At 37.8% G+C, this 16210-nt stretch overlaps 1 protein-coding gene across 3 annotated transcripts in view; it reads left to right on the top strand.

Annotated features, from left to right (window-relative positions):
• Sec16 (Secretory 16) overlaps positions 1–16210 on the top strand; it is a 753833-nt gene that overhangs the window by 384158 nt on the left and 353465 nt on the right. For all 3 annotated transcript variants that reach the window (XM_067137541.2, XM_067137539.2, XM_067137540.2), the window contains exons 18-19: positions 11142–11359; positions 11589–11831. In XM_067137541.2, the coding sequence (XP_066993642.2) occupies positions 11142–11359; positions 11589–11831 (461 nt within the window). The remainder of the gene's footprint in view (positions 1–11141; positions 11360–11588; positions 11832–16210) is intronic.

Below are 16210 nucleotides of genomic sequence, written 5' to 3'. Positions count from 1 at the left end.
CCTCTCGTGTAGTCCCCACCCGGAGATCCAAATGGGGGACTGGTTTATCTCCGGAATATTTTACCCGGGAGGAAGCCATCATCAGTACATCATTCATACAGAGAGAGCTGCATGTCCTCGGGAGGTAGTTACAGCTGTAGTTTCCCGTTGCTTTCAGCCATGTAGCAGTATCAACACAGCTAAGCCATGTTGAGTATCATTACAAGGCCGTATCAGTCAATCATCTAGACTGCCGCCCTTGCAACTACCAAAAGGCTGCTACCCCCCTTTCGATGAACCATTCATTAGTCTGGTCTCTCAACAGATACCCATCCGATATGGTTGCACCTGCGGCTCGGCTAACTGCATCATTGGGACACGCAAGCCTCCCCACCGCGGCAAGGTCACATGGTTCGCAGAGGAGGAAAATAACAATATCTCATTTAAAAGATTTTTGTCACCATATGTACACGAATGATAAGAAACACTTTGCATCTCTAAAAGGCAAAATATTGATGTAGTGTGGATTCAGTTGGGGCTTGGACAGAAGTGTAGAAATTAACCTTGCCGTATATAAAATCCAGTTGTTTACATTAAAAGATGAGTCATTATGTCCTTTGCCGTATTAAGTAATGTTGTATTGCATTAAAGCAAAGTGGTGGCTCCTTTCTTTTTGTAGTTGTATGATATTGTAAGAATTATCTGTGAAAAGAGTAAGATGCGAGTGATACTAATATATTGAAGGAATCTCTTAAGTCATATGAGAGACTGCTATTGTGGTCTTGAGGTTGTATATGGTTTGGGAGCACGTTGTGTACTGCTTTGTATTCATCTTGGGCTAACACCGTTTGCTGTGGGAGGAAGCGGCGGAGGGGTGGGAGGAGTTGCTGTTGAGGGGGTAGGGGTGGAGCTGGGAGTGTCTTCCGGTAGTTCTCTGGTGTGTTTCAAGTTTTGTTTATTGATTCTCTTAAGATAAGCATTTTTTAGGGAAGTAATGACTATTGAATGTGATATTTGTTTTTTCTGTGAGTTTATTTATATTAAAATTCGGGTTGGCGTATTGATCTAGAGTAATGTAAAATTCTTCTGTTATTTTGAGCAAAGGGCCCCTGGGGTTTAAATTCAGAATTTGCATGTCATTTTCTATATTTGTGAATTTGTGTTTATAATCTTCAATGTGATGGCCTATGGAGGAAAAATGATTGTGTTTTATGGCGGATTTGAAAGTTCCTGCCAGTATGTCCGATGTAGCTGGTGTCACAGTTGTTGCATTTTATCCGATATACCCCTGAATGGTTGTATTTATTATTACTGTTGATTGTTCTAGCGTTGTGTATGATATTGGCACTGTTGTGTTTAGTTTTATATGCTACTTTTAAGTTGTATTTTTTGAAAACGTTGGTTATGGGATATATATGCATATTATTGAAAGTAAATAATATGTGCCCGCCTGGTGGCCATGATTGTGAAGGCGCTGAATTCTAAACGGTCTGACACCGAGGTTAGCCGGTTCGAGTCCCATTGGTCGAAAAATTTTCACCATCAGTATGTTGGCCGGCGGGGTAGGGAAGGTGGTGGTATACAATTTCTAATCACTAGATTGTGTGCCAAAAGCCTGGATTAAATTCCAAACCTCTGCGCAGTACTCATATGGAGTGAGGGCATATGACGCTGTTGATGGTGATTCGTCCCTCGAATGGGGTCTTTAAGCTTTGAGCAGACCTCTTGGTGCTATTCGACAGGGGTAGGCTATGTGCCGGAACTGGGTTTCACCCTCTTCCTGCTATCATATATCACATCATTCGTTTCATCTCATTAACTCCTCTGATGAGGTTAACGTCAGGAAGGCATCCGGTCATAAAAACCCGCCACGACAGATTCATCTCGCCTCATACCCAACCCCGTAGGGAAATGGTACAAGGGTTGGACAAACAAACAAACAAACAAACAAACAAACAAACAAACAAACAAACAAACAAACAAACATTGAAAGTAAATAGCACATAATCTTTCTTGGATTTTTCTGTTTTTGTTAATTTTGATTTTGGTTGGAATTTTATTTTATGAATAATTTTGTTAATCATTTCTTTCTTATACCCATTGTGTTTGGCTACTTCATGAATTAGTTGTAATTCTTTATTTAATTCTTCTATTGTTAACGGTATGCTAAATGCTCTATGTATCATGTTATAGTATGCTGCTCTCTTGTGTATATTGGGATGAGCAGAATCCATTTTGATTCTATTAGAGGTGTGTGTGGGTTATATTCTTTAAGGTAGGTGACTTTCATGACTGGTTATGGATATGTCTAAATAGTTTAGGGTACGGTTGTTTTCTATTTCTTTAGTGAATTTTATGTGTGGGTCTATTGTATTCAGTTGGTTCAATATGGTGGTTTCATTGGTAAATCTATTATCAATGATAACAAAAATGTCATCAACAAATCGGCACCAGAAAAGTATGTTATCTATTATGCTGATTGATGATGCCCCAAATGATCTATGTAGATTTCGGCTAGTATGCCTGAGGCAGGAGATCCCATCGGTAGGCCTTGCTGTTGATAAATAGTATCGTGGAACTTAAAATAGTTGTTACTGATGGCAAATTCAAGTAGTTTTATAAACTCTTCTATTTCTAAAGGGCTTAGATTACTGTAAATTTTTAAATTGGACTCAATTATTTTTATGGTTTTCTGTGTAGGTGTGTTAGGATACATATTTGTTATGTCGAATGATGCAGGGATATGGTATTGTTCAATCTTTAGTTTTTTCGTAATATTGCAAAAATCTATTGAATTCCATACTGGTTTTTTTTTTTTTTTTTTTTTTTTTTTTTTTTTTTTTTTTTTTTTTTTTTTTTTTGCTAAGAATACATTGTGTTTCTTTAGGAATTTCTGAATAAATTGTGAAAGTTTATAGGTCGGGCTTGATCTGTAATTTATGATGGGTCTCATTGGTATGTGTTCTTTATGTATTTTGGGGTAAGCTTTGGCGGTTGGTTATTGTGGGTTCATTACGATAATCGTGGATTCTTCTTCCATTAAAAGAAAATGTGTATTTTTATTAATGCTTTGAAATTTCTTTGTATATTTGTGGTTGGATCTTTGCATTTGATAGGAAAGGTACTATCTTGAAAACATTCTTTAGTTTTTGTTATAATTATATTCATCCTTGTCGATGATAACCGTAGTATTACCTTTGTCGACTTTGGTTATGAGTAAGTTGTTCTGTTTAATCTTGTCCTTGAGTTTTTTCATATGTTAACTGTTGATAGTGTTTTTTGTTATGGCTATTTTCGTGGAATCATATATTGTGGAAGTCTTTTTTTAAATTTTGTATCTGGCTTCATTGCATAAATTGGATGGGATTTTTTTGTATAGCGTTTTTGGTTTCCGTGATGATGGTTGTAATGTTCTGGAAAGTTGATGTATTTCCCCAATTATTTTAGGGTCCCTTGCTCAATATGAGAGTTTCCGTTTCATCAAATTCAGTTTCTGTTAGATTTTTTATAGGTGGGTGGAATCTGTGTTCATTAACGCTGGTAGGATCCTTCTTTTATCTCCATGGAAATAATACGAGGTATATGTAGCCGTGTATCGTCATGGTTACCCATGGCCTGTCAGCTGTGTTTTGTTTACATTGAGTAGTGTGCACACGTGTTGTACTAGGCGCGTTTATCTGCGAATGCGAATTGTCTCAGTTGAATCTGTGATATAAAAGCGGCAAATATAAATGAAGGAGAAATATGTATGCACGTTTATTTAGACAACAATGAAGATAATTATTCATTTGAATTAGACGAAGAGTTTAGAGAGCTGTCAAGTGAAGATGAAGGTGTAGTGAACTCGAGTATTGCATGTGAAACTTCAGCGATAGGACCTGTGCATAAAAAAAAAAAAAACGGAATGATCCCGGACCATCATATGCTGTTTCTGAAGATTCAGAAGTTCCAATGTCTGCTACAAAAGCAAGAAGACACACGAAGGTAATGGGCCGGGGTGGTGGAGGGGTTACGGCACACGACAATGATGACGCTTCTCAGATCAGTGTTGATCATTTGAGTAACAGTGATGCTGAAAATACTTTTGCACATACAAATGGGAATGCAAACGACAGTAGTGTTTACCAGAATGTAACATTTCATGATAGTGAGCCTCCTAGACTAAGTTATTCATCAGGTCAGGAAACTAGAGAACCGCAGGTTCCTACTAGCTGTATCACTCCACTTCAGTTTTTTATGTTATTTTTCACTCCTTCGCTGTTTACTTTTGTGTAAACTTGTAAGTAACTCACTATACTCATGTTTATGTGATACAATAATCATAATAATATTATAATTATTAATAAAAGATCAAAGTTTAATCTGACTAGGTAAAAATGTGCAAAATTAATTTGGACCAGACTGTTATAACATATGACAGACAATTGGACTGTAAAGGGTTAATGTCTTTATAATTCTGCCAAAGGCAAGAAATAAAGTATCGATTAGGTGGTATTTTAAATTAATTTGTTGATTGAACTCATCGATACGGTCATGAATTGGACAGTTTGCGAAATGAGATCTAGCGTTGATCTGTTTGCTGTAAATCCATGTTGTTCTTCCTCAAGTTTAGGTTCAACAAATTTTCCGATTTATGGTTTCATATATTTTTAACCCATGAGATAAAAGGGTTACGCCTCTACAGTTGTTATACTTCTTTCAGTCAACTTTCTTAAATAGTGGAATAATCAATTCTTGCCTCCAGTTGCTGGGGATTTTGTTTTTTTACCATATTTTATTTAGTACTCTGTACAACCATTGTATTCCAGGTTCTGCAAGTGCTTTGATCATGTCCACACTGAACTTATCCCAATCCTGCAGACTTGTTTTTCATTTTACATATTGCTGTTTTCACTTCCAGCCAGGTCAAACTATCTACATTATAATTTATACGGTTTAGAGGGTCAACTTGTGTGTCATCAGTTGTATTACAGTTCCGTAAGTGATTGAAATATCTACCGAACTCCTGTAATATTTCATTTCTATTCTAGTTACCTCTCCATTTAGAAGCTCTATTGTGTTGATAGTACTATTATCATTTCTTTTGTTTTTAAAATTGCTATACAGGAACTTCTTGTATTTGTCTTTGCATTCAGTTGATCGCAAATCACTCTTCCAGATATTGTAAGAACAAAGTTTAGGCATGAAAACACTTACAGTCATAAAACAGACACTGACAGACACAAAGTCCAAGGTTAAATTCATGAGGAAAAGCACAGATCCCTTTTAAATCAAAACATTAGTAAGACAAGGAGATGGACTCTCACATTTACTCTTCAACTGCATCCTTGAAAAAGTTATATAAGAGTGGCCCAAACAGAAATTGGTCCTCAAAATTCACCAGCCAATCACTTTAGGCAGAGGAAAACTAGCGATTGATTGCCTAGCATTTGCAGACCACCTAGCAATGTTAATCAGACATTTCAACAGCCCAAAATCAGATTGAACTCTTGAAAAAAATTGCAAAAAAAGTCGGCCTTACAGATATCTTTTGAAAAGACAGAATACATGACCTGCAATAAACAAGCACCAAAATTCATGGAGACAAAATATGGCAAAACTAAATGAGTATCACGATTTAAGCACCTTGGTGAAACAATTCAGGAAAATGGACTTGAAACAATAGCCAATGAAATTAGATGCCAAAAGTTGGAAACTGTGTATCAACTAACCCAAAATATCATAACAAAAAATGTATCTCCAAACACACAAAACTGAGACATTACACTACAGTCATTAAACCAGAATGTCTTTATGGATCAGAGACACTAATTTTGAACAGAAAAGCAGACATTGAAAATACTGAGAAAAAGAATTCAAAATCACAAGAAACATTATAGGCCCAAAACTCACCAATGGACAATACCAATTTAGAGGCAGACAGGAAATCAAACAATGCACAAATATTCACAATGACATTAGAAAGTGCAGGCTAAGATTCTATGGACATATTAAAATAATGCATCCAGACAGACTTACGAAACAAATGGTTGAATTCTATGAAAACAGGAGTAAAGGTAAAACAGACACAATGAAATGGATTGTCAAAATCAAAACCGATTTGAAAAGGCAGAAATTACACCAGCAGATGTAAATTCAGTTCCAAAATTCACAAATGACAAGTTGATCAAGAGGAAAGACAAAAGAAGAAGACTGGAACAACCTGGTCTGAAGACAGAAAGGAAAGAATGAAAGAAATATGGGCAGAAAGGAAGGCAAATGCACACCTCAAATTATTTGCATATTCTTAATGGGCATATTTGCATATATGTATAAATATATAGCAAAACTTCATTTATTCAAAGTCGTTGGGACGCAGAAATCAACTTCAAATTACGTGATTTTGAATTAACCGCCAACTCGTAATTCAGAATGCCAACCCTTGCCGTGCCACAAAATATCCTAAGACCCGTTACTGCATGCTTATCGAACTTTCCTATGACAAGGGGAGAAAATCTCGCTTCTGTCTGCATTACAACGCAGTACAGTGATTCATAGTTTAAACTTTTCAAATGCCATGGAAAAAACTATTTCCAAATTGTATCCAACAAAGTGTATATACAGTATTCAAGTAATGCACTTCGATAAGTCACTGACAAACATAACCCCACCCAACAAAAGAAAAAAAGCATGTTTCAAAGACGAGGAGAAATCTATGTTGGCTCTCCTATGCAAGTACTTTATTCAATGGATTAATGTTGTGTATGCATTTTAGATGTCCTGTACTTGCATGGAAAGTACCTGATACCCTTAAAACATTGTAGCTTATCGAACTTTCCTATGACAGGGGGAGAAAATCTCGCTTCCGTCTGCATTACAACACAGTACAGTGATTCTATCCTTGTATGATTTCCCCAGGGAGGTGAGAAGATTAATGGAGTCCTTAGCCAGGTCAAACGGGACCACTCCTTGAAAGTGGCCGCCATATTGTTCGGCACCACGGCTGGCTGGGGAGCAGTGCGTGCTAGTTGCTAGTCATAAGTTTGTATTCACCCAGTGAGTTAGTTACCTGTGACAAGTTGCCTAATATAACCGTCGTTTATCATAGGTCTTTGTTGTGTGTATGGGTGCAACAATAGAAGTTACAGGAACAGAAAATCTGGTATTGTTTTTCACTGGCAAGTTTCCCTTCTCTTAGGCTAGATCATATCAAATGTAGACACGCATGTTTATTTTCTCATGGAGAGAACGTCATTGTTTTAAAATATGGATTGATGAAGGTTCCCTAAGAACCCAGACCATCGAGCTCTGTGGACGAAGGCAGTTAAGAGGAAGAAATGGACACCTGGTGTTCATAGTGTTATTAGTACGGAGCACTTTAGCCTTGACCAAGTGAATAATACATACTTATCTGGCCGAGACTGAGAGAGAATGCCTTGCCGAACATATTCCTTGCCTATCCCAGCTACTTACAGCCATCAGCGCCTTAAATTAAGATAGTGGCTGATATGCTGTATTGTTCCGTTTGGATGACATTCTAAATAATAATGGTTTGCAGAAAAGGAAGGAATAACAATCCACGGATGTTGACACATTCGAGACAAGTAATATCGTATTGAAGGGTGCTACCGTTGCCATTAATACTGTTCAGGTGCAAAAGGTGAGAACATTTCCTATTTTGTTGCAGAAAGAGCATTGAACACAATGTACTCCTATTATAGTCCATTAATCCCCATTTAAACTAATAATATTCTCATTTAGACTTTCACGGCCCGTGTAACTATTCATGATTTATATTTTTTGTTTATGCCATGTAACGAATGGTATAAACACTCTCAACACGTTTCAAAAGGAACCTTGCCTTTCTTCATCAGGAGAAAACAGAAAAATGAAACATGACGCATCAAAGGTTGCTAAGAAAAAGCAACAAGGAACTTAAAATGGTGGCCTAAGATGTAATAGGGACACCATTTTAGCCCCATGCTAGAGAGATAATTAATGGCAACAGTAAAGCATAATTTTCTAATGGTTCTGGTAATAGATAGCCATGATTCACTGAGGTTGTAGTCTGTATTGCATTGTAAATTATCAGGGTGTTTACGTATTTCAACCGCCTCCCTGATGATTCTGGGTCGATATTGTTTTATACAGGTAAGAACATCCACTCCTTGGAACATGAAATCATGACCAGGTGTTGAAGGCATGATCAGCAACAGCTGATTTATGAGGATGGTTGAGTCTGATATGTCTCTTAAGTTTTTTGATGCGAGTACATATTGTTCTCGAAGTCTGCCCAATATAAACATTGCCACAAATACAGGGAACTCTGTAGATACCTGGTTCTTGCAATTTCGGCAAACTGTCCTTAGTTAGTTGCAGGAGTTGCCTAATCTTAATTGAAGTTCCAAATACAGTTTGTACATTGTATCTATGTAAGATTGTAGCAGTACGATCCGTTGCATTATATACGTAAGGTAGGTAAGCAGTTCCTTTTACATATTTTTTTTTTTTTTCTTAACAGACATCCGATTATGCATCGTTTCAGAATCATAAAGATCAAAGCTTTGCTCTAACCGTTGCTCCCAAAGGTGGTTCTCAAGGTGTTAATTTCCTCTTGTAGAGTTGACACTTCACAAATCCTCCTGGCCCTTGTAGTTAGATTTGTAAGAATACCATGTTTATGGGTAGGGTGATGGTGAGAATCTGCGTGAAGATATCTATTGGTGTGTGTGTATAGGCTTACGATAAACTCTGTGTCCTAAAGATCCATTCTCTTTCTTGGTGATGAGAACATCTGAAAATGGTATTTTGCCATCAGATTCCATTTCCATGGTGTGAAACAAATGGAAGGGTGTTGGCGATTAAGGTGATCCAGGAAATGATGAAGATTGTCTTTACCTTCCGTCCAAACAACGAACATATCATCCACATATTGCCACCAGATCTTCAGTTTGCAAGGTGCCGACAACAAAGCTTTCTCTTCAAAGTTCTCCATGAAGAAATTAGCCACAACAGGAGAGAAAGGACTTCCCATGGACACACCATCCGTCTGTTCATAATATTTCCCATTCCATAGAAAGTAGGAGGAGGTCATGCAGTGATAGAAAAGTCTTGCGATGTCTTCATTAAATACAGTAGGCCTATATCATTAATGAGATGCAAAACACTATAGTAGGCACTCTCATAAACAGAGACACCACGTTGAGACTCACTAAGATATCACCTGGTTGAAGTGATATAACTTTTAACTTCTCAATGAAGTGTGTGGAATCCTTAATATAGGAGGGGATGTTACGTAGGAGTGGTTGAAGTATACTACCTAAATATTTAGAACGGGCATATGTAGGGGAACCAATCGTACTAACAATAGGTCTAAGAGGAACACTTTCCTTATGTATTTTAGGTAGTCCAGACAGTCTCGGAAGAATTGCATCCCTTGGAAGGAGAGTCCATGACGGTCAGATGTGAAAGTTCAATGTGTCAGAATCTCTTTCATTCAGTCTTTAGTTCAAGCAAGGACCAACATTTAATTTTAGAAAAGTGAGCACACAGTGTCCATATCTGAGGGAAGTGTTTTCAGCAAAATGGTTGTATAGCAAGTTGATGAGTCTCACTTTTCCTCTCTATGAAAACTATTGCAAGAAATGTGTAGTTTGGTATCCTCCAGAAATGCATTTTTCCCTCAGTAATAGGATGGACTCCAGAACATCACTTACCAGCAGGAAGATGTACCCTCTTATTATTTCCATGAAGTGTGTGAATGGTTGAGGTTGTTCTCCAATATTAGATCAATGGTCTGGACAACAAGGTTTTTCTTGGCAGGTTCGATCCTGGCTCAGTCTGGGGGTATTTGAAGGTGCTCAAATACGTCAGCCTTGTGTCGGTAGATTTACTAGCACGTGAAAGAACTCCTGCGGGACTAAATTCCGGCACCTCGACGTCTCCGAAAACCGTAAAAGTAGTTATTGTGACGTAAAGCAAATAACATTATTATTAACAAGGTCTTTTTCCAGTGTCGTCCAAGTGACACCGACCTCTCTGAAAGTTTTCTTTTGGGTGATATAGTGAAAATCAGGTGTACATTCCACCGTTACTTGTCAGTCTGTCTCACTTGAAACGCAGAGATGGTGCTGCTATTGTATTTATTATAGGGCTGAGGGTGTAAACTGTGTTTTGGGTACATGCAGTCCATGGATCTGGATAGTGAACATTACTCAAGAACATGTACAAAGATAATCGCTAAACGCATAAACACTAACAATTACATGTTTTGAAGTTGCACGTAAGCGGTTACAAACATTTATACCTCATACACATAAAACACAACCTAATGGAGTAACAGAGAGGTACCACATCAGCATCTCCATCAAGTGATTGGGGTTCGATTCCTACTGACAGCAACAATTATTTCTAGCATAAAAATAAAGGTTGCTGAACATTCTGTCATTTTCTCAACTTTGCTACAAGACCATAGTGAGGCTCGCAATGTAGGGCTACCATGCCTGCCTGTTAATCGGAGGCCCATTGACTTGTGTATTAGAAACCGCTAGCTTTTCAGGACAAGGAAAATAGACAGCTCACATATAAGATGGCCCTACCCAATATAATTTGTCAAAGAAGAACAAGGATTCCACTTTGTGGTGCTACAGTAACAGCACAAAATCATCAATGAATCAACGACAACACTGTCAGAACTTTTATATAGTGGTTGCAAGAATTTTCATTTGTTGCAACAAGTACTGTTTTAAAGGACTCCAAAACCAACACAGACTTTGCATACCTAACTAGTTAAAAATGAAGTCATATATACAAAGGTAGGAATATGAATAGGAACACATAATGGGATAAATATGACAGGATAGCATTGGAGAGGGAGCAGTAGAATAGGAAACAAGAATGTACATGAAAATACATGAGGACAAGGACAATCTCCATATCATCATACAGTGCCATATTCAAATAAATAGGCTCTCTCCTCATCACTCCCAATTTTTCTCCTTTTTTCTTCTTGACTCCCGAGTAGTGCATTTCTGCTTCCCAGATTCTCAGGAGAACTGGCTTCAACACTGAGGGTCTGTCATGTGTTGAGTAAATTTGGTGATTTTCATGTGCTGTATAGCACAACATATTACTGTAGAATGAAGCTATTATAAAAAATTATTACTTAATACTGGATTTTACAGCTACACGAGGATGTCTCCATGCAGCTCATTTCTGTTATGTTATGGCTCAATTGGACTTCGGCACTTATAGTGCTAAATCATCAAAGATTGTACTTCTGGGGTCATCACATACAAAGTCTTTCTCCAAATTTGCCAGCAATGAAGCAATTCAGATCACTGAAGTATACCTGTATACCATTCAGTTGGCCAACCCAGAATTTGAAGCACCTCATTTTCAGGTATTTATGTAGCAGTACTTTTATATTGAACCAATCAAGTTTAAAAAACAGATGTAACAATTACACCATTATGTTCAGGACACTGTGATTTCAATGGTAGCCAGATATTGTTAAGTATTACCATCAGAAATAATGATAATGCTCTGCCTTTAATGTCCTCATCATTGCTATAATTTTTGAAGATGCTTGCCAGATGAAAGTAACTGTATCTAATTTTTGTATATTTCAGCCCTATAAACTGTTATATGCTCAACGACTAGCTGAATATGGCATGACCCTTGAGGCCTTGCAGTATGTTGAGGTGATTGCTAAGGCAGTAATGACTCAGCCTGCCTGTTATGATCTGAGTTTTCTGCAGAGAGTATATGAACTGGGGAACCAACTCAGATACCATGATCCAGTATTCAGTGAAGGAGAGGAAGGAGATGCATCATGGCTACTTAGACTTGCTACTACTATCGAGGCCTATATGGTGAGTTAATTAGATAATATTTTGGAGACATTCAGGCTTACTGTAATTTGCCATCGACATAGTGCAATTCTATCCTCATCATCGCCATAAGACCTATCTGTGTCGGTGAAACGAAAAGAAAAAAAAAAAATCTGTCCTCTAAAATCTACACTCCTGACAGAAGATGTGCTGTGACTTTTTCTTTTTTCCAGAGGATTTGTACATTGGGCAATACTGAAGAAATGATTGACAGTACAGTGTGGTTTTCCATATGTATCGTATTTAGGCCTGCACAAGCAGAAACATATTAGGAAGAAGAAGAAGATCGTCCACTGTCGTAGACCTCTCGCTGCTCAGCATTCATCGATAATGACTGCAGTTCAGAAGATGGTCAACTGGCAGTAATAATATCACGTGTTTGTATGAGACAGCAGTAGAGGCACATCAGCAACTTCGTCAAGATTGCATAACCAGTATAAAGACTGCTATATATCCTACAAAGACATTGTCTGAAATGTAGGGCATGGTATTCCTAGCATTCATACCGTAATCTGTTAGGAATGGTGTGAAGAAGTATGGTAATATAGTGTCATTTATTAAAGTTTGGACTGAGTCCTGCTCCTTAGGTGAATGGTCAGCTTCATGGCCTTCGTTCATAGGTCTCCAGGTATAATTTCTAACTGAGTTGGAGATTGTAAACGTCTTGTAAATTCCACTGGTTTGGGGACTGGCGTTTGTGTTTGTCTTTACAAATCTCTTCATATATGTAGGCGAGTCAATAAGTATCTGCAATTTTGCTCTAATATTTCTTAGGTTGGCTCTGTGGCATTGTGTGCTCACCCGCCACTTAATGGCACCGTTGTCTATGTTTGTGGTAGGTTTCATTGTTATCAGATCAACACTGCTTGTGTTGTTATGGCATAAAGATGGCCTCATCACTCTCTACACAGTGGCCTCCACGGTATGCATCTTGGTGTTTGTGCTAAGTACCAACTGATGAGCCCAACTTAGCATACGGGGGCAAAACGCTGGCAACCAGGAATGAGTTAGCTGGAAAATTGATAATGTCGAATAACGGGCCATTTATATTGGTGTTATAAATTTACGCATTCCGGACAAATATTTAAGGTTCCCTATGGGAATCAACATCTGTATCATAAGTGGCATTTTCCGAGCTGTCAGCGGAGAGATGGCGTGGAATGACATTAGTAGATGAATAAGTTTGAGTGGCATCTTTAAAAGTAGGAAAGATCACAATATGAAGATAAAGTTGGAATTCAAGAGGACAAATTGGGGCAAATATTCATTTATAGGAAGGGGAGTTAGGGATTGGAATAACTTACCAAGGGAGATGTTCAATAAATTTCCAATTTCTTTGGAATCATTTAAGAAAAGGCTAGGAAAACAACAGATAGGGAATCTGCCACCTGGGCAACTGCCCTAAATGCAAATCAATATTTATTGATTGAATATATATTTTATACAAAAAACTTAAAAGGAGGGTGCCAGTTCAGTCAAAATAAACAAACTATTAAAAATATATAGGTGTCATGACAATTTGCACAAAATAAAGCAGTAAATTACATTTCATTCTTACAAAATGTTTCTTCAATATCAAGAAATAATAATTGCACAACTATCAATTCATCATCATCAATTTCTCTCGTCCAGCTCGTGCCGGGTTGGAAAGTTTATTGCATCTTTCCATCTTCCTCTATCCGGTCACCATTGTTCCTTTTTAACTGTATTCCAATTCAAGCTGTTTTGTTTATACTGTTCTTGATCATTTTCAACCACCTTAGACTGTCCCTTCCTTCCTTCCTTCCTTCCTTCCTTCCTTCCTTCCTATTGTGTCCAAACCATCTAAATTTATTTTACTCCATTGTGTAGTAAAGCTTTTCCACTCTGGTTTCCTTCCTGACATCTTCATTTTTTACTTTCTCCTTTCTAGTCTTTCCTACCATACTTCTTAAAAATTTTATTTCATTGATCTGGATTTTATTCTCTTGCCCTTTTGTCAGTGCCCAGGTCTCGGTATTGGGCAGTAGTATGTCTTATACATCACCTCATTACTCCTCATTTGTACTTCCTTACTCCACAACAGGTTTCTCACACTCTAGTAGAATGCATTTCCCTCTTGAATCATTTTACTGATCTCCATGTTCAGCCCTGTATCCTGCATCAGTTTGCTTTCCAAGGACTTGAAGCTCTCCACAATTTCAAGGTTTTGTCCCCTAATTTTAATAATTTCTTTCCCTTACCTTTCTCCTGTACTTATCGCCATTGTCTTACGCTTGTCCATGCTAGTTTAGTACCTTATTCCATAATTTTCAACAGTCTCACTGAACATGTCGAGTTGCCCTTGTACTCCCTCTCTTTATGCTCCCTACACCACAATATCATCTGCAAACAGCATTACCTTCATATCCCTGTCCCCATATTTAACCTTTGTCTCCTTCACAATTTCATCCATAATCATTATGTATAGCAGTGGTAACAGCACCTCCTTCACAATTTTGTCCATAACCATTATGTATAACAGTGGTGACAGCACACTTTCCAGAGTAGTCCAGGTTTCATTCCAAAACCACTCTGTCCTGCCCACATGTTTCTGGACACTGCTGCAGTAATTTTTAATAATAATTGGTTTTTCATCCTACTAATGGCTTTTATGATTTTTTATGAATTTTGTCCAGTGGGAGTTCTTTTAAATCCCAGAAGGCCAGCACTCTTACCATCTGACTTTCTCAGATCAGCGCAACAATTTTTGTACATTGTTTGCACATATTCTATCCTTTGTTTTTCAAATCCTTTCTGCTGTATTATTTTCCATACTTTTGCTCTGAGGACACTGTCGTAAGTCTTTTCAAGGAATGTTATCATCATATCTCTTCCATATTCCCAATGTTTTTCCATTAACTGTCTCAGACGAGATGGGTTTTAATGTTGGTCCTCCAGTTTGAAAATCATATTGCTCTTCCTATAATTGCCTTTCGTCAACCTTTCTTCTCATTCTTTTTTGTAGTACCCTTTCAAATATTTTTTCTACCTGAGATATGAGTGTGATTCTTCAATACTCTCATATCTACTTGTCCCCCTTGTTAATTATAGGTTTTGTTATTTCTTTACTACAGTCATTTGGTACAGATTTTTCTTTCTTTGAAAGGGTATTAGAAAAGAGAATGAGGAGAAAGGTGGAAGGACAAGTACAGGAAGAGCAATATGGCTTTTGAAATGAAAGATCTTCAGTATGAGGCAGTTAATGGAAAATCATTGGGAATATGGAAGAGAAATGGTGATGACATTTCTTGATTTGGAAAAAGTTTTTGACAGTGTACCCAAGGCAAAGGTATGGAAAGTAATGGAATGGAAAGGAGGTGGAAAACAAATGATAGAATATGTGCAAGCAATGTACAAAAATTATTGCAGGATTGTCCAAGGACATGTGGGGAGCAAAGAGTGGTTTTGGAAACTGGACTACAACAAGAAAGTCTGCTGTCACCATAGTTATTCATAATGGTTATGGCCAAAATTTTGAAGGAGACAACGGTAAAATATGGGGACAGCAAGTTGAAGGTAAATGCTGTTTGCAGATATTGTGGTATGGGGAGCAAACAGTGAGGAAGTACAAGGGCAACTTAACAGATTGAGATTATTGAAAATTATGGAATGACAATCAGTGTGGAGAAGAGTAAGACAACAGTTTTGACTAGAGAAGGAAGGTAATTAAACCAATTATAAAAATAATGTGATAAAGTCTTGAAATTATGGAGAACTTCAAATACTTGGGAAGCAAACTGATGCAGGATGCAGGTTGGACGTAGAGATCAGTAGAAGAATTCAACTGGGAAATACATGATATCACGGCTTGAGAAACCTGGTGTGGTGGAAGGAAGTACAGGACAGGAGATCTAACTTGAACCAAACGTGCAGAGGGGAAGATACTTGCTTCCTGGCTGCTCTGTAGTCTCCGGCTCAACAGTGGTGGCATGCTAGAGAGGGGAATGAGGGGAAGAACGACTGGTGCTCTTTGAAGATAAGAGATGTATAAAACACATTAACTGTGACATAGTCCGAGTGTAAGTATAGGGAAATCACTGTGCCTTTTTTGATAATGTAATGCACATATCACTACTCTTCCCCAGCTAGCATTCCCTGCAACTATGAAATTAAAAACAGAGTAATAGGCAATGGAACTCCATTGAAATGTTGAATGACTCTAGCGAGAGAATAACCTGTCTTTTTGTGTTAGGTTCATTAGGGTGGGTGGCTTAGATGGTAGAGTGCTGGCTTTCAGATCTCAAGGTGGTGGCTTCGATCCCAGCTCACTCTTAGTCTGATGGTTCTCAAATATGACAGACAAAACGCCGTACCTTGAAGTCTTCAAAAACCATACAAGT

Source organism: Anabrus simplex, chromosome 1 (genome assembly GCF_040414725.1).
Source record: "Anabrus simplex isolate iqAnaSimp1 chromosome 1, ASM4041472v1, whole genome shotgun sequence".
Taxonomy (NCBI): domain Eukaryota; kingdom Metazoa; phylum Arthropoda; class Insecta; order Orthoptera; family Tettigoniidae; genus Anabrus; species Anabrus simplex.
Note: the sequence above shows the minus strand (reverse complement) of the source record. Positions and strands in the feature narration are given on the sequence as shown.